Source organism: Bos javanicus, chromosome 17 (assembly GCF_032452875.1).
Source record: "Bos javanicus breed banteng chromosome 17, ARS-OSU_banteng_1.0, whole genome shotgun sequence".
Taxonomy (NCBI): domain Eukaryota; kingdom Metazoa; phylum Chordata; class Mammalia; order Artiodactyla; family Bovidae; genus Bos; species Bos javanicus.
Genome location: NC_083884.1, coordinates 5,249,851 through 5,267,865, shown reverse-complemented (window position 1 = coordinate 5,267,865; position 18,015 = coordinate 5,249,851). Strand labels below are relative to the sequence as shown.

Here is an 18,015-nt window from a genome sequence, read left to right as displayed (position 1 = left end):
TTTGTATCTCCTCACAGCTCATCAGCTAAGCAAAATGCTGCTTACTATCCATTTTCATAGTCCGTAAACACAATCTCAAAGAATATAAAGGAAAAAATAAATAACTGTTGAGTAGATTATTCCTATAGCACAGTATGCTGCTTTTCCTAAGATTTTTGTATTTTCCACTCCTTGAAAATTTTCGTCATTGAAGTATATGGGACACACCCTTACGGCAGAAAGTGAAGAGGAACTAAAAATCCTCTTGATGAAAGTGAAAGTGGAGAGTGAAAAAGTTGGCTTAAAGCTCAACATTCAGAAAACAAAGATCATGGCATCCAGTCCCATCACTTCATGGGAAATAGATGGGGAAACAGTGGAAATAGTGTCAGACTATTTTTGGGGGCTCCAAAATCACTGCAGATGGTGACTTCAGCCATGAAATTAAAAGATGCTTACTCCTTGGAAGGAAAGTTATGACCAACCTAGATAGCATATTCAAAAGCAGAGACATTACTTTGCCAACAAAGGTCCATCTAGTCAAGGCTATGGTTTTTCCTGTGGTCATGTATGGATGTGAGAGTTGGACTGTGAAGAAGGCTGAGCGCCAAAGAATTGATGCTTTTGAACTGTGGTGTTGGAGAAGACTCTTGAGAGTCCCTTGGACTGCAAGGAGATCCAACCAGTCCATTCTAAAGGAGATCAGCCCTGGGATTTCTTTGGAAGGAATGATGCTAAAGCTGAAACTCCAGTACTTTGGCCACCTCATGTGAAGAGTTGACTCATTGGAAAAGACTCTGATGCTGGGAGGGATTAGGGGCAGGAGGAGAAGGGGATGACAGAGGATGAGAAGGCTGGATGACTCAATGGACGTGAGTCTGAGTGAACTCCGGGAGTTGGTGATGGACAGAGAGGCCTGGCATGCTGCGATTCATGGGGTCGCAAAGAGTCGGACATGACTGAGCAACTGAACTGAAGTGTCATACATATTTGATTCCCAGTTTAACACTGGGATGGGCACCGCCAGTAGCTGGTGGCACATTAGATATACCAGGCAATGCGCTGCTTTGTTAGTTTCAGTCTTTTGTACAGTTTAAGGTCAGAGTTTGCTTCAGACACACTTAAACTTGGGTGTGGTAGCTGTCTGACGTGAGTTTGAGCTGCAGGCTTCTCTAAGGTACCGTGGTGTGTTCTTTCTGACAGAGCTGATGTCATGTGAGGAATTACATTCCATATTACACTTGGTGCTACAAGCAGGGAATATCATGAATGCAGTAAGTAAAGTTCAAAAAAAATTTTTTAATGTTGCATTTCCAACTTTATTTGTCTGTCTAAAAGTGTGTATATATTTTTTTTTCTTTTGATTTGTCTTCTTTAGGGAGGGTATGCTGGCAATGCAGTAGGATTTAAACTGTCTTCTTTGCTCAAATTGGCAGACACAAAAGCAAACAAACCTGGGATGAATCTCCTGCACTTTGTTGCACAGGTATGTGGAAATGGTTGACAGAGTGTTCGTGCACCCCCGCTGGAGGCAGTGAAGTTTTTCAGAGGGGTGAGGTGGCATCAAACCATCAGAAAAGGGCCTGGTGGATGCCCAGAAGGCTCTGTGTGCAGATGCCTGAGTTGAGCTGCACCTGGAGTTACAGGGCTGGAGGGAGGTGGGGGGTCAGGACTGGGCTCAGAGGTTGGTGAAGCCAGGTGATGAAGGATTCACACCCACAGCTGGGGAATTTGGATTTCACGCATTAGCACTGGTGAGCCAGCAGTGGTTTGTACACATCATCACGGCATGACCAGGGATGTTTTTTTTCTAGGAAAATGAGGCAGTGTGGGGAATGGGTTGGAGTGGAGAGAGAAGAGAAATGGGGGTGCCTCTTGGTGGAAGCTGGCGTTCATCGTTTGGGATCGTTGAGAATCCGAGTAATGGCCATGGGATAGACAGCAGAGGCCTGGGTGTTGAAACATTTCTTTCTAGTGTTGAGTTGACTGGAGTTGTGTGTAAAGAGTGAGGGGTCAGAGCAATGAGAGGATGGATCACTTCGTTTTCTTTGTGAACTGGGGGTGAGGGAGCCTTGCCATCCACACAGAGTTTGGGGTCTGAACCCTGTCCACCACTTGGACACATGGATTGGGTCTGTGTGACCCCCAGATAACTAGTTACAAAGCCAAAGATCAGCCAAGGACAGTTCCCTCTTTGTTGTTGAATTATCTCAAATAACGAATTGTGAGGGCTTGTTTCTCCTGCTGAATCTCTTTGTTGTTTTGACAGCAGTCATGTAGACATAGCTTTACCTGGGAGGAAGGCTGTGTTTCAGGCTTAAGTGTGAGCTTCTGATCAGGACAGAAGGGAGATTTTTGACCTGTCTTTTATTAGCTGTACTTCCTCAGACAAGTTATGTAAGCCTTAAGTTCCTCAATTTCTTCATCTAATAATGGGGGGCGGGGAGTGATAACCTCAAAACTAGGTAATTGAGAAGGCGGAGGAAGATAATTCCAGAGTGTGATTATTAACTCAGTGTTCTGAATACAGTAAGCTCTCCATAAATAATACACCCTATTATTACTATATTCTTCAGAAGACAGAGGGCATGTTGCACTTGGTACTAACTGAAGAGTCCATTTTCAGGACATTAAGACCAGAAAATGTGTTCCTCGGCCCTGTTAGATCCCCGTATCCAGGTGCTCTGTATGGCTTGGTCCCTGCCCCTTGTGGGGACGTTGCCTGAGTTGCAAATTTCCCCCTTCGTACTTGCCTTCCTTGTACCCTCTGAACAGGGGAAGGGTCCAGACTCCTCCGTGGCCTGTGCGCTGTCTGATGAGGCTCAGTCTGCAGACTGGTCTAACAGCTGCTGGTGGCTGGGTCACACGGAGGCGTCCTTAGAGGTGTGGTGGTTTTCAGCAGGATAGATCAGATTCTTTTAGGAGCGGTGGGCCCTGTGAAGCCGCCTCCTCCTTCCACTGAGTTTTCATACACATGTGTTGTGTTTCATGTCAGGATCAGTTGCTCCGGGAAGTTAAATGTTTCTTGAGAGTAGATTTCTGCCCAGTCTTACTGAGAATGTCAGACTGAGTTTGTGTCTCTGGGAATTACTTTGACTGTATCAAGCCTTAAAGGGAGACAGTGATGTTAGGGTTCCTTTAAGCCCTGAGAAAAATTTCTCCATGTAGTAGATAAAATTCCAGTTTTGTCCCCATAGAGTAAGAGAAGATTCTGTTTTTGTTCCAGGAAGCCCAAAAGAAAGATGCTGTGCTTCTAAATTTTTCTGAAAAATTGCTTCATGTTCAGGAGGCTGCCAGGTAAGCAAGAAAGAGTATGGTGAGACAAACGTGGTTGGTTGTTTTTTTCTTAACCACCTTCTTATAAAAACTGATATTTTACAACTTCTGGATTCAGGTTTGAACTTTCAAAAGTTTTGTCTAATTGAACTTCAGACCTTCCTTTCATTTGGTTACAGAGGTGTGTTTGCACCTTTGGAATTATGGGGGTTTTCAAAAATTAATCTTTATTTTTAATCTAAAAAAAAACCCTATTGCAGTTTATTCTAATGAATATCATCAGTGTAAAAATGTATGTATATGGATTAAGAACTTCAAATATCTCCACACCCAAAAGACAGGGCTCAAAGAACACAGCACTTGGAGTTGGTATACATCAGTCAAGCTCTCGGGGCCCTACCTCACTGATTCCTTTAGAATCTAACATGGTACGTTTACTTTCTATTGCATTAAAAGAAGTTGGAACCATATCAAGGGCTGGGAAAGGATTTTGTTTTAAATTAGTCACTCAACTTTACAGAGAAAGTATCTAACAAACATAAAGCTCTACTTACATCACTGTTCTTTGCTTCTGAGCCTCACATAGATGTGTATTTTAACGTAGCTATAATCTGTGTATCCATTCTGAGCCCTGTGCTTTTGAATTTATAATACATAGCCATGCGTGTAAATGTTAAATGGTGGTAATGTCCCATAGCCAGCTTTTTAAGGTAAAAGGTCCTGATTTGTAGCTACTGCTGATTTCTGTGGTGTAAATACTGCCACCATGGCTGACCTCAGGTTGCCAAGTGGCACTGTCGATTACAGAGCTGGGGAAAGATACCCGCAGCCACAGCCATGTCCCGTGAGCAGGCAGCAGCAGTCACCTCACGTATCAGCCCAGTGCCTGTCATCTGCTTGTTATCTGAGGGACTCTATCCAGCTGGGACAGCTGTGAACCAGATGCATAAACACGCCAACCGCAGCTTTTCAAGCCCCGCCCACCACTGGCCCGCATCTCAGGGTTACAGCCTGAGAACATCGAACCGTGGACGACGTCTTTCCCAAAGTGAGAGCATCGGCCCTAAGCGTGAACAGTTGATATAGTTCATATTTACAGATCACCAGAGTATTCCTCCCACAGAATGGGCATCTGCTAAGATGTAAACTGTTTTCACTTTTGAATTACTAAAAGAAATTTGCGTGAAAATATTTTTTTCCTCCTTCCAACACAGAAATGTTTCTAAGAGATACACACAGAAATAACGGTCCCATTTCTGGTCAGAGTTAGATGGGGAAGGTTAGCTAGGAAAAACTTACTTAGGTTGTCTTAGGAAAAACTTACTAAGGTTTATTTGAACTGGAAAGTGAAGTACGAATAGGACATAGGTGGGTGCCAGTGAAGGTGGAAAACTACTGTGTAAAGAACAGTTAGAATTGACCTGGAAGCTTGGAAGCATCTTGATCTATGAATGTGCTAACTGAATTCCTCCTGGACTTAGGTTTCACCTGTTCACTTTACCAGGTGACATGAACATCATTCATGCTCTATTGATCTCAGTGTGACACTTGTAACAAAAGCCTTGCCAGCAATCCCGTTTCTCTGCAGAACTCTTAGCTGTGTGCCCATTCTCTCCAAGCCCCAGAGGACTGACTCTGGTTGCTTGCGGCAAGCAACATGCAGTCTGTGCGGTGTCTCTGCATCCCCAGTAACATCCTGGTTATCAGCATGTGCCACCACCTTGCTTTTCATGGGTTAGGGCTTTTTATTTGCATTTTCGTGGCCAGAGGAAAGTATAAATATGTGAGTCCTGCTGGACGCTAATGCTGATGGCATAAAGCTGTTGAGACTTAGTTTATGAAAAGCTTCGCAAGTGGTTATCTCTCCAGCAAGAACAAAATTACAGCCCGCTCTCTTTGAACCACTATGTGTCTTTAGGAAGGAATTGCCTCTTAGAAAACACAGGAGGGGACTAGAAATACAGAGGGTGGTAAAGGTGATTGCAGCAGCCCTCCCCTCTATTTCCAGGGTCTCGTCTGATGTCCCTGGGGTGGCTGCCCCCTCAACCCCAGTGCCAGCTGCCCACTCTCTCCTTTTTTCTTTCAGATTATCTTTGGATAACACGGAGGCGGAGCTGCATTCGCTCTTTGTCAGGACGAAGTCTCTCAAGGAGAACATCGAGCGGGATCGAGAGCTGTGTCAGCAGATGGAAGATTTCCTTCAGGTGAGTGATTCGAGTCAGTCCCTCTGATCTCCTCCTCAGTGGCCCTGTGAGGCCACTTATGTTTGCAGGGCTGTATTTGTGGAAGCAGCAGGTTCCCATTCATGTTTTCCCCACTAAGCCAGTCAAAGGAACTTGATACTTTAGTGCCCAGTATTTATGGGGGCATCCCCGGTAGCTCAGCAGTAGAGCATCCGCCTGCAATACAGGAGACGCAGGAGACCCAGGTTCGATCCCTGGGTCAGAAAGATCCCCTGGAGAAGGAAATGGCAACCCACTCCAGTATTCTTGTCTGGAAAATTCCATGGACAGAAGAGCCTGGTGGGCTACAGTCCATGGAGTCACAAAGAGCTGGACACTACTGAGCAGCTGAGCATGCATTCTTTGCTGGATTGGTTTTTTGGCAGAGGATATGCAGTATGTCTGACCCTGAGCCCTTGGTTAGCGATGGGGTCTCTGTTTATTTCTGCTCCGTCTGCAGGACAGCACCCACTCCCACGTGGACTGGGATCACTTATGCTTACGCTTGGCGGCTGCTGCCTGGCAACTCGGGTTTTGGTTCGAAAGCTCAGTTCTGGAGTTCTGCCTTCCAGTTAAACTTCTGGATGCCAGAATGAGGTTCTCGTTAAAGACACCTGAGCACTTGGGCTGTTGTTCCTTCAGTTGTTTCTGTGGAAGAAACAAGCTCCGTTTTGGCATGTTTTATAGGGAGGCAGGAGAGCACACTGGAGCCAGAGCCTCCTACCACCCCAGATCCACCGGCCCACAGGGTGTGGTGGGAGCTGCCCTGAGTAACGTCAACAGAACCCAGCAGAGTGGACCTGTTTGTGACAGCTCATCGTGACTCACTAATCACATAGTCTGACATACTTCTTTTATCTTCCTTATTTAAAAAAAAAAAAAAAGAAGTGGCACCTCTTCATGCTTTCAGTCTTCAGGAAATGGTGTGCTACTCAATTTGCCTTCGCCAAACAGGTCTGAAACCTCGGCGTCAAGGCTTTGAGGCTTGTGAGCCGGGATATGTGAGGCAGGGCTGCCCTGGGAGATGGGAAAGGGACTGTGTGCTTGAAGATCAGACCAAGGTCAGCCTCAGCCTCCCCTGGTTTCCTTGCAATGAAGCCACATCAGATGCTGTGAGCTGCAGCTCCCATCAGGGAACACCTGATTTTGTTTGGCTCTGCTGGTAGTTCATTTTTATTATTAAACACATATTCTGTATTTTCTTTCAACCGTCACTGAACTTTAATTTTCCCTGAAAAGTGCACAAATTTTCTTCTCTGAGACAGCTAAGTAGACATCACCACAGAATCACATGAACAGGAGCTAGGAAAGCACTCAGCAATAAATAAGCCTGTTCAGACAAATGGAGCAACCCAGGAATGTGAGGAGAAGGCCTGTCACACATTCAGAGGTGCATTCTGGAGGCCTGTTTCTCGGTTCTTATATGAGATGTTAATTTCTCCTGTTAAATGGCAGCACAGGAAAGCTTACGATGCAAAGTCGCACACCCAGACGGCTGCTGAGAGGCAGCCTTGTTTTCACTCTAAACTCATCTTCCTGGTACTCATTTTTATCTGTGTAAGTGAAATATTCCATACAGCTACTTATTTTTCTCAAGTCTACTTTCTTTTTAAATATGGGAAATACAATTTTTAACATAGGTTAGGGTCAGGCCATAGAAGGCCCTGAATGCCAGTCTGAAAACTTTGCTCTCTAAGCCAGGTGGGGACAATTGAAGGGTTTAAAAAAAATTATTTATGTATTTATTATTTTGGCTGTGCTGAGTCTTCATTGCTGCTCTGGCTTTTTCTCCGTTGTGGTGTGTGGGCTTTTCACAGCAGCGGCTTCTCTTGTTGCAGAGCACAGCTCTAGGGTGGGCAGGCTGCAGTACTTACGGCTCCCAGGCTCTGGAGCTCAGGCTGGACAGTTGTGGCGGACAGGCTTGGTTGCTCCACGGCATATGGGATCTTCCTGAATCAGGGATTGAACCCATGTCTCCTGCATTGGCAGGCAGACTCTTTACTACTGAGCCACCAGGGAAGCCCCAGTGAAGGTTTCTGAGTAGAAAAATGATCTACTATTTGCAGATCTGTTTCACATTTTGACCCTTTGGGTGAGAAGTATCAAGTGTACTGGGGTGGACTTGATACTCCATAGCAGACAAGTTTGAGTTGAAAACTTGAATTGGCTGCCACCACTACCAATCTGTCATTCACGCTTTGCCAGCGTTGCTTTGAACTTTTTCATCTGTGGCACCAACCATGAGGGAAGAGTTCAGAAACTAGCTCTAGGCCAGTGACTCCAAGCATGGTGGCTTTTCAGGCTCTGTTCAGAATGTGTCACTCTCCAAGTCCCAGGGGGCTTGCAAGCGTCCAGGTGCTCTGCTGTCCCCACGGGATCTGACGATGAGATATTCCAGGTAGAGTCAGCGCCCATGAAGGTTCCTGTCAAAGTCCTATTTTTCTGCAGTTGAGCTGTTCTTGGCTAGGATCCATCTTTCCCCCTGTGCAAGAAGGACAGGCAGAGATTTATCCTTCCATTAATACCCTTCCCTCCACGAAGAAAAACACAGCGAACGCACACACTGCCTCAGGCTACTGACTCAGATGGTTCCTTTCCCTGGCGTTTGGTTTCCTAAATAGTTTTGGTTTCCTACTGCCTCTCGAAGGCATTTTGTGTGAGAAAAGGGCTTTGAAAGGGGGTGGTGTGTGGAATGGATAGGAAGGAGCGCGTCTTCTTAAACTTTCTCTTTCTCTTGAGATTCTCTTTTGTGTTCTGGACTCGAGCCCTGTGGCCAGGGGGCAGCCCACAGCATCAGCATTGCCCAGGCCTGGCCCCCTACACAGGAAGAAGTGTCTCAAATATCAGTTTGGCCAAAAAGTTTGTTCAGGGGGAAAAACTTATAGAAAAAAACCTGAACAAACTTTTTGGCCAACCCAATTAAAGTGTGATTTCATAAAGGAATATACCCCATGCATGCCTTCTTCATAAAATCCTTGTTTCCCAGTAAAAAAAGAAAGCACGTGAGGCTTCCGTGTAAACCTAACAGTGCTCATTTGGGATTAAGTTTAAACCCTTCCCAACTGTGAATAAGACAACTGGTCAACACAAGAGACCTCTGGGACCCTGACACGGACCCATGACCAGTGTGTGACTCAGTCGTGAGGGCAGGAAGAACAGAGGCAGACGGGGTTTCCCTTAATGACACCGACTATGCCGGTGCCACATGTCCAGTGACATTACAGGGGGACGTTGGGTTGGCAACAGCCTCCAGGTTAAAGCTCCTCAGCCTCCTCTGGCTCCCCTGACACAGGGGTCCACCTTGCTCCCCAGAGTTTTGTTTGGGGTGACTTACTCCCTTGTTGGCTCTGGGGGTCCTGCCGTGAGATCTGAGACTGAGCCCCGGACCCCTGGCAGCCGTCGAGCGCTCACGTCCACGGCTGCTGTCTGTCCCTCCCCCGCAGTTTGCCCTGGAAAAGCTGGCGGAGCTGGAGCAATGGAAGCGCGAGCTCCAGGACGAGGCCCACACCCTCATCGACTTCTTCTGTGAAGACAAGGACACCGTGAAGCTGGACGAGTGCCTGCAGATATTCAGAGACTTCTGCATCAGATTCAACAAAGCGGTGAAGGTACAGCTCGTGGCATCTCCGTGTTTTCTGAGCTGTCTGGATTTCTGCCTCTCCTCTTCCCAGCCTGGCCCCTGCCTGTGGCGGAAAGGTGCCTCAGTGGCTTCACAGCATCGGGAAGTCTGGCCCCTGTGGCGCTGCCTGGCTGTCCCTCAGGATTCCGGGGAGGCTCTGCCCTCTCAGCCCTGAGCCCTCCCCTGTTGCCAAGTCTAACGTGTGCTTCTCATTCCAGTGCTTGCACTGATGCTCTAAAAGCATTTTGTTCGTCAGGTTTGTTTAGGATGGCAGTCACGCTATTAAAGCATCTCTTTGAAGATCCTTCTCTCTTCCCAGGAGACACTTTCCTCCTTCAGGGGGTCCTTTGTTGCAGTGGGGTGATCGGAAGGCCCTTTTGCCCCTCTTTGGAGCTCTGTAGCCATTGCCAGGGGTCAGCATCTGGGCAACTGGGCTGTCCTTGGCCAGAGCAGGCTTCAGAATGCCCAGAGACTCAAGGGGCAGGCTGCTGTCTGCACACAACCGCCGCCTTCTTGCCCGTCAGCCTCCAGGTCGTAATCTCTGAGTTCATGCAGAATCCAGAAAACTCTGGGTTTCTTGACTTTGCACATAGAACTTTCATCTGCCAACTAAAAACAGAACAACAGCCCATCATTTTAGGTGTTGATAAGGAGCCAAATACTCCTGTGCACCTCTTTCCCTCAGTTTTAAGTGCACATTTGCCCATGGCTGAATTTCTCTGAGGGGCTGCTCAGTGTCTCTGCAGCCCTAAATGAGTAGCTCAGAGTGACTGGAGTTCTCAAGCCGCCTTTCTCTGTCCACTGAAAAGGAGGCTGAGCCTGTGGCCACGTTTCCTCTCCTCTGTCCAAGCAGTGAGGTCAGCAGGGGAGGTGCTGGTGGGGTGGTCCTGGCCAAACTGGCCCTGAGGCCCTCACTCCCAGTCGGGATTCTCCACGCTTGTGAGGCCACCTCTGTGATGCTCTCAGCCCAGCTGTCTTGAGAGCCAGGAGCTGGCCCTGTGCCCTCCACAGGCAGCCTGGAAAGAAGACCCGGGGACCTTGGGGAGGCTGAGGCTGCAGGAGGGGCCCAGAGTCCCCAGTGGTCGGAGCCAGAGGCTCACAGAAACTTGGAAGGGAAAGTGCATCACTTGGAAGGGAAAGTCCACTGTTTGTGGAAATTGATTTTCAAGTAAAAAGCACTGATAACAGATTTCGGTTGTGGGCCCCTCACATTTATGTGGGTATCCCAAGTTCCTCCCATCTAGCCACCGCCCCTGGAGAAGGCGATGGCACCCCACTCCAGTACTCTCGCCTGGAAAACCCCATGGATGGAGGAGCCTGGTGGGCTGCAGTCCATGGCGTTGCTAAGAGTCAGACACGACTGAGCAACTTCACTTTCACTTTTCACTTTCATCCATTGGAGAAGGAAATGGCAACCCACTCCAGTGTTCTTGCCTGGAGAATCCCAGGGACGGGGGAGCCTGGTGGGCTGCCGTCTATGGGGTTGCACAGAGTGGGACACGACTGAAGCAACTTAGCAGCAGCAGCACATTTATGTGGCGCAAGTATAATGAAGGTGCAGGTAGTAACTTTGGTGTGTGCACGTGTTCTGTTTGGTTTTGTTGGGTGAGGGCTGGCTCCTTGGAGCAAGGTGAAAGGCAGAAAGGTTGATAAAGCAGATCCTCGTCTCTGATTGTGAGAAGTGTGTCGGGCACAAGGGCCAGAGCCTCTTTGACATTTCTGGTGTTTACCAGGGAGCATTCAGAGAACACAGGCATCTCTTAATATCCTGAGTCTGCATGTATGCATCCAAACCACGAAGTAGAACGTGTGCACATGAGTGTGTGTGTAGACATATGTGTATATCTATGTATGTTGGCAACATTGATTCAGACTCCTTTTAATACCCACAGTATTTTTCTCTGTGTGCCTAAATAGCACTCCCGGAAGTCCCTTCTGTCTCGCCGTACTTGGAAACCAAGTTGCATTTCCTGGGAGTTGAGGTCACAGAGACGTGTGCAGTCACAGCCCCACACTGAGGGCACAGTGCCTCGACTGCAAGTTGGGCCCTGGGATCTGATGACCACCTTAGGCAGATGGTTGGGGTCAGGCCTAGTGTGTCCCCGTCATGCCCACGCAGCTTGAGGAGAATGGAGGCCTCCATCCTGGTACATGCATGTGCAAACACAGGCCGTCTCCCTCAGTGAGCGAAGCCCGTGACTCAGGGCTCTCCTCCAGCCAGTGTCTCTCAGTGGGGTGTTCGGATAGCTAGCTCTGGAACTGCACTAGGGTCCCCGTGGCTCATCCATCTTCCCGCCTCTCTACCCCACCTTCAGGACAACCACGACCGCCAGGTGCAGGAGCTGAGGCAGCGGCAGCGGCTCAAGGAGCTGGAGCAGAAGCGGCGATCCTGGACAGCGGGGGAGTTTGGATTCGGCCGGAGCAGCAGTGAGAACGACGTGGAGCTGCTGACCAAGAGGGGTGCGGAGGACCTGCCCCCTTTTCTCTGCTGCAGGCCCGCCAGCCCCTCCTACCGGCCCCCCACCACCCGCCGCTCCCGCCTCTCCCTGGACACCATGGCCGACAGGGAGCTGCTGAGCTTCCTCGAGAGATCCACAGACGGCCCCGAGGAACTCAAGCCCAGCAACTCATCCCAGGGCTGCCTCTGGCAGGTCCCTCCTGACGGAGCCTGCAGGGAACCTGGAGAACCGAGGGGCCAGGACTCCAGCCTAGCGCACAGACCTCGGGCCTTGGAGGGCCAGGAGGAAGCCCCCCACTCCACCACAGCTTGGGCGAACTGGCTCCCTGCAGCCCACCCCGACGATCCCGCCTGCGCTTTACGCCGCTCTCGGCGCAGTGGGGTCAGCACCCTCCGAAAAAGGAACAGCGCACCGGTGGGCCTGGATCCTGTGCGGTCCTCGCCCCCACTCTCACCGTTGGCTCTAGGGATTAGGGAGCATGAGCTGGTGACCGGGCTGGCCCAGTTCGACCTCCAGGCTCCCAAGGGCCCGGAGGAGCCGCCCCAGTTGACCGGGAATGACTGCAGCCCAATGGAGCTGGTGTCCGTGGGGGATGCGAGCCCACCATCCCTGGGCGCCCCCAACAGCAGCCCGACGACGCCCGTGGGCAGAGGTGCCCGAGTGGGTCCCAGCCCTGTCCCCCAGGATGGCGAAGCTGCCCCTTATGAGCCCAGAAGCGCAGCTCCGCTCTCTGAGGGGAGTAGCGACCCTGACAGCCAAGATCCTGGGCCTCTGTTCTGCATCTCGGACACCAGCGACTGCTCGCTGACCCTGGACTGCTCTGAGGGAGCCAACTCCAGACCCTTAGAGGGGGACCCAGGCGAGGCAGGCGATGGGGAGGGCTCTGTGTCACCCGGGACCTGGGAGACGGGCGGCAGTCAGGCCTCCTCCAACCCCATCTGCAGCCCAACTGTGGGGGCTCCCGCTGCTGCCTCCACCCCCGGCTCGGGCTCAGTCTCAGGGAAGAGCGAGCCGGAGAGCTGCAAGGACGGCCCGCCCAGAGACAGGCCGGCGAGAGCGAGGGAGGCGACGGCCCTCAGGAGGAGCTCCCCCAGGGAGGCGCCGCCGTTGGCGGGGCCATCCCGGGCCGGGGCCGGCCGGCGGAGCGCAGGGCCGGCGGGGCCCGTGCGGCCGGTGGGGCCCGTGCGGCCGGTGAGGACGCTGACCGGCTGCGAGAACGAGAGCATGCGCAGGGTCGTGCCCATCTCGCGCGCCGGCCGCGCGCCCCCGGCAGCCAAGGGCAGCCCCCGCGAGGCCGCCAGCGGGCCCGCCCCGCCCCCGCCGCTGGCGCGCCGCAGCTCCATGCGGGGGACCGCGGACGCGTCGCCAGCGAGGCCCACAACGGCGCCGGCGGCCCGGCCCGGGAGGGAGCCCCCCTCTCTGCTCCGGAGCTCCTTCAGGAAGCCCAGCGCCAAGCCCGTGCGCAACGTCCCGCGGCCGAAGCCCGAGGAGGACAAGGCGTGCCGCTCCGGCGCCCAGGGCCCCGACGGCCCCGGAGAGCCGCCCCGCGCCGCGCTGGCCGCCAGCGTGCCCCGGGGCCCGGCCTCAGTCCCCAGCTTCGCTCGCAACACGGTCGCCTCCTCGTCTCGAAGCCAGAGGCTCGACTCTCCCGCTCCGGCCAGAGCCCCCGGCCTCACCCGGACCATGTCTCAGCGGCAGCTGAGAGTGAAGGGCGGCCCCGAGGGTGCCGCCCCCAAGGACAGCGGCGCCCTCCGGCGGGCCGGCAGCGCCCGCACCCTACGGAAGGGGTCCGAGTCAGCCGAGGGCCCCGGGGCCGGCGCCGAGACCCCGCCGAAGGGCCGGCTGAAGGAGGCCAACCACACGGCGCTGGGGAGGGGGCTTCATCCCTTACGTAAGTGAGGGGCGTCCGCCCTCCCCGCTTGCCTTCTGGGGTTCAGATGGTGAGGACTGACTTGTGCGAAAGGCCGACCCTGAATGTCTTCCACATAGAACCCCTCGCTGGGGCCGCCTGCCAGTGCCCCTGAAGGTGTAGCCTACTGGACCCACATCCCCGCTGGACCGATCGGCCCCGGAGGTGGACCTGGTGAGCCCCGTCCTCCAAACACAGAGAGCGGTGAACGACTCAGACAAGACCGTTGTCTGACTCAGCATCATCTGATGTTCTTAGGTGACGAGTAACAAACAAGATTTGGGGGCCAGTTTTTATATATCAGTGACATTTTTTACTATTATGAAAATTAAACGTTGTTTTAGTTGGCTCCTTTCACAGAGTGAAATGCCTCCCCGGGGAAAATGAAGGTATTTTTTATCTTCCTAGTTCCCTGGCCCCAGGGTTCCACCTGCCCATGCTGTGCAGCTGGCAACTGGACTTCTGCCGCAAAGCCTTTGGGTGTCCTGTGGTTGGCACCGTCTTCCTGAAGACTCTCCCTTGCTCATCTCCACCTGCTACATTTGGTGAGGTGAACGGGAGGGAAAGCGAAACTGCTGGACAGAAATCCGGTGCTCCTCGTGTATTGGGGCTGTGGGGCAAGCCTCCCCTGTAGACGGGTGGCGGCCCCTGGGAGAACGCTGGAGCTTCCAGAATTTAGAGGTGCCATATTTTGATGGAAGGTCATCAGGGACTGTTCAGCCAAGCACATCTTTCCCGTTCTCCATTTTCTCATTTGAGTATTTGTTGTAACACTGAGCGAAGGCTGCTATGACTTGTGTTCACTCTAGTTCCTCCAGGGAGGAATAAACCCAGACTTTCTCCTTTGCTAATGTGACCTGGAGCCTAGAGAGAAAGATTCACTTTCTCTCTCCACGATATTTTTAAATGTTGATGTCTGTCCTTTGGTACAATGGTTTTAAATCCTGAGAAAAACCAGGTCAAGTTTTTAAAACCAGACCAAAATTGAAGTTGCTTTAAGAAGACTTTATATTATCAGGAAAATTTTGAAGGAAAAAAAAGTAAAGATTCATTCGGAAGAGGAAAACATACTACTCAGTTCCAATTTCACTCTTTCCGTCCCAACTAGCTAATTGGGAAGTGGCATTCTTGAAACATTTTTGTTATTTAAAAATTGCCCCTCCTCCCACTTTTTCACTTTTGATCACTTACTAGTGAAACTTTGTTTTAGATCTGACAGTGGGAGGTGGATTTAGGCAAATACAGTAATGTATTCCTGGTGAATCCATACGGTTGATGTTACAGTCTCGTTCCTATAGAATGTTGCCCCCCATCCAAATTAATTGGAAACTCTGAGCTTCCATAAGTCCGCTAAACTCAAAAGGAAAACAAGGCGCCTGACCACAAAACCTCTTGTAAAAATAGCCCTGAGTAGTATTTCCAGGGCTCCACAAAGATGGTTGTGAGAATCCTGAGCCATTTTTCGTCATCTCAAAAAGCCTTTAAAAAAAAATCATGTATTTAACCATGCAGACAAAACTGTTTGAAACCTAGGGCCTGTGAAAGAGGTCAAAAGTTTGTGGGTTTTTGGGTAGTGTCAGGGTTATGGCCCCTTGGGGAACCCTGGAAAGCAGGGTCCAAATCCCTGTTCCCTCACTGATGCTGTGAGGCTTTGGCAAGTCACTCCCTCTCCTTAAGCCTCTGTTTCCCAGTCTGCATAAGTGGGGGCATGGCCTCTGCTGTGGTCTTCAAGGGTCCTTCCAACTCCCAGAGTCCAAGTCATCGTGAACAGCCAAGAACCCATCTCTGCCCTGGGATCAGCTTCCAGAACTAAAACTCCAACATTTCCACGGTGGAGGTCTCACATAAAGGCTCGCTCGGAAGAAAGCTCCTTCAGAATGAGTTGTTGGTTTGAAATCTAATAAGCTGAGTTTCCTGAGAAGTGGCGTTTTGCTTAGCCCTGTGGACCACTTGTTTGCATCTGTGTGAGCGGGTGATCATTCTATTACCTTTTATTGGTAGTAAGCTTGGAAAATAATTTAAATACATAATGCAGAAATGTAAATAAGTTTATATATAAATTTTAAGATGAACTGAATGTATTTAAAGGTCCATTTATATGTTTGTTCTTTTATGTAATGTGTAGTTTAATAAAGCTCATGTTTATGAGATTTGTGTTTTCTCCTCAACTGCTTCTGTGAACGTTGGCATGTGACCCCGGTAAGAGAGTGCATAATTTACAGAGAGAAGGGTGGAGATGGGGTGGACAGGAGGTGCCAGAAGGTTGGGATAGAGCAGCTGTAGCTTCAAACGTCTCAAGAGCCAAAATGGGCTGTTGATGTGTGTCTTCTTAATAGCACAGAACCTGCATTTAACTGTGCGGGCCCCGGGCAGGGGCCTTGCGCCATACCTGGGATGCAGGCATGCATCTGATACGCAGGCCACGCATGGAATGTTCAGCACCTCGTGCACTCTTGCGTTATTCCATGTTGTGGGCCAACCTTTGCGCAATCTCCATGAGGCCGGCAAGTCTGAATCTGCTCCTGTGCACTCGCGTGTGTTTTGGCTCAGGACGCTGTTGGGAAATCGCAGCTCACCTCTGTGGCTGCCTCAGGAATGAGTAGAGAGGGAGGGAGGCATGCTTTTATTTGAAATGCAGTATTGGTTTGGAAAAAAAGGGGGATTGTGTCTAAGATGAGACTTGTACCTTGGGATTTTCTATGAAGTTTTAGTCCTAGCTGCTCTCCCAGTTTAGCTGACGCATTAAAGGAAGATCCTGGGGTCAGACAGCAATGGATGAGAGAGCAGATGACACCCTTGTCCTGTTTGTGAGGTGCTGCTCCGTAGACCCAGCCTGGTTTTGCCTGGGTTGTAAGTGGTTTGGAACATTGGACCCCTCCTCTACCATCATCCCTGTGGTAACAGGGCTTACTGATACAAACCAAAGCAAGGCCTTTTATCTCCATAGTGGGTCTCAAGTAGTTACCTTAGCCCTTTTATTTTATGACTTACTCAAGGAACCTGGGTTCTGGTCTTCTTCCAACGATTCTCGTTGAAACTCAGGGACCACAGTTTCCTAACTGTTCTTTCAACAGTCTGCATATTTATATATTATGGTGAGAGGCTCTGGAATGGTTTACTAATTCAGGTTTCCGAGGTGAACAAATTTGCCACCTCCTGCCTCTAAGGGCGTACTCTCCTTCCTCTATCTCCTCCCATCTAGCAATGATGACGTTTTGCAGTTTCACACAATTTTCTATCGAAACTTTGTTCTTAATTCTTCATTATACTTTCACTTCATGCTTCAGTCCTGCCATGAAAATATGTTTGTGTTTTTTTTTCTGGTATGTGTTCCTGAGCACATATGAGCATATACATTTAAGCCAAATGTGACTAAGAGACATTGCAGTTGACCCACTAAGTACTTCTTAAAATTATCTGGGTGAGCACAAAGTAGAGTCACCCTACTCAGCTTCTGTGGAGCCACAGTGCACAGCTCAGAATGAATCCGGGACAGGCTTGAAAACATAACCCAGAGCAACCTCTCCCTGGGGGTATTTTCATCTGCAAATATCTTCCAGTGAAATGCCCCGTGGCTCGCTGGGACTGCCTCAGTGACGGCACAAGTGTCCTTGTGGTTGAAGAAAGTGGCTTTTCTGTCTTCTAGGCCAGAGCCCTGCAGCTCACTGCCTCGGCTTTCCTTCCTAGTCGGCAGGTGGGACACCTGGCCCCACTGCAGGGGGTCACGGCCCGAGCAGCACCCACGGCCTCCTTCACGGCCCTTGACCAAAGCGCACCCGGAGGGCACGACCTGACCGCCAGACTGTCGATGCTCGAGGTCCTCTTAGGCACTTTCGTACCAGACCTCCGGAGTCAGGCTTTGTCCCCAGCCTCCTCAGAAACATTCAAACCCTGAGTCATAGAGGCGGTCCCTAACTTGCCAGCAAATGATGTTCCCCAAGTTTGCTCAAAATTAGATTTGAGAAATTCAGAATGCACATTCCCCAAGCAACCATGTCACGGTTATAGGTATGTTTCCAAGGCAGCCCATCAGAAACTTCCTTAGCCCATCCATGGGTGGGCGGCGGCACTGAAATTTTGTAGGCAAGAACTTCACTTGTAACTGTCGTCCTAGAGGAAAACACCAGGGTGCCACGAGCCTGTCCCCCCTAGTTAATGACATTATGTGGAGGCAAGGGCACAGCCATGCTCACTCTCCACCGCTGGACAAGAAAATCCTCTCCCCTCTGAGGTCAGCCACAGGAGCACCCTCTTCTAGGCCAATTCCAGCAAACACAGGCTGCTTCCTGTGGGAGACTGCCTTTCGGCTGTCCTTCCTAATAGCACACTGCGCAGCAGAAAGGTATGTGCCTTGTGCTTTCAGTCCTCCAGGACCGGACTCAACCATGCTCCCTCAGCCTCCTGAAAACTAGCGGCAGGTGGCAGGGTTGTGGGGAGGCCACCTGTGTGGCCACGGCGTGCCTCATGAGCCAACAGCAGCTGGCGGCGGGGCCACTGGGCCACTTCAGTGAGAGCTGGGTGTTTGACGAGGGCGGTGAGCTCTCCATGGTG

At 50.8% G+C, this 18,015-nt stretch overlaps 1 protein-coding gene across 2 annotated transcripts in view; it reads left to right on the top strand.

Annotated features, from left to right (window-relative positions):
* Window positions 1-15,612, top strand: part of FHDC1 (FH2 domain containing 1) — a 41,019-nt gene extending 25,407 nt beyond the window's left edge. For both annotated transcript variants that reach the window (XM_061383953.1, XM_061383954.1), the window contains exons 7-12: window positions 1,183-1,253; window positions 1,358-1,465; window positions 3,206-3,276; window positions 5,342-5,459; window positions 8,921-9,085; window positions 11,412-15,612. In XM_061383953.1, the coding sequence (XP_061239937.1) occupies window positions 1,183-1,253; window positions 1,358-1,465; window positions 3,206-3,276; window positions 5,342-5,459; window positions 8,921-9,085; window positions 11,412-13,454 (2,576 nt within the window). In that variant the 3' untranslated portion in view covers window positions 13,455-15,612. The remainder of the gene's footprint in view (window positions 1-1,182; window positions 1,254-1,357; window positions 1,466-3,205; window positions 3,277-5,341; window positions 5,460-8,920; window positions 9,086-11,411) is intronic.
* The last annotated feature ends 2,403 nt before the right edge of the window (window positions 15,613-18,015 follow it).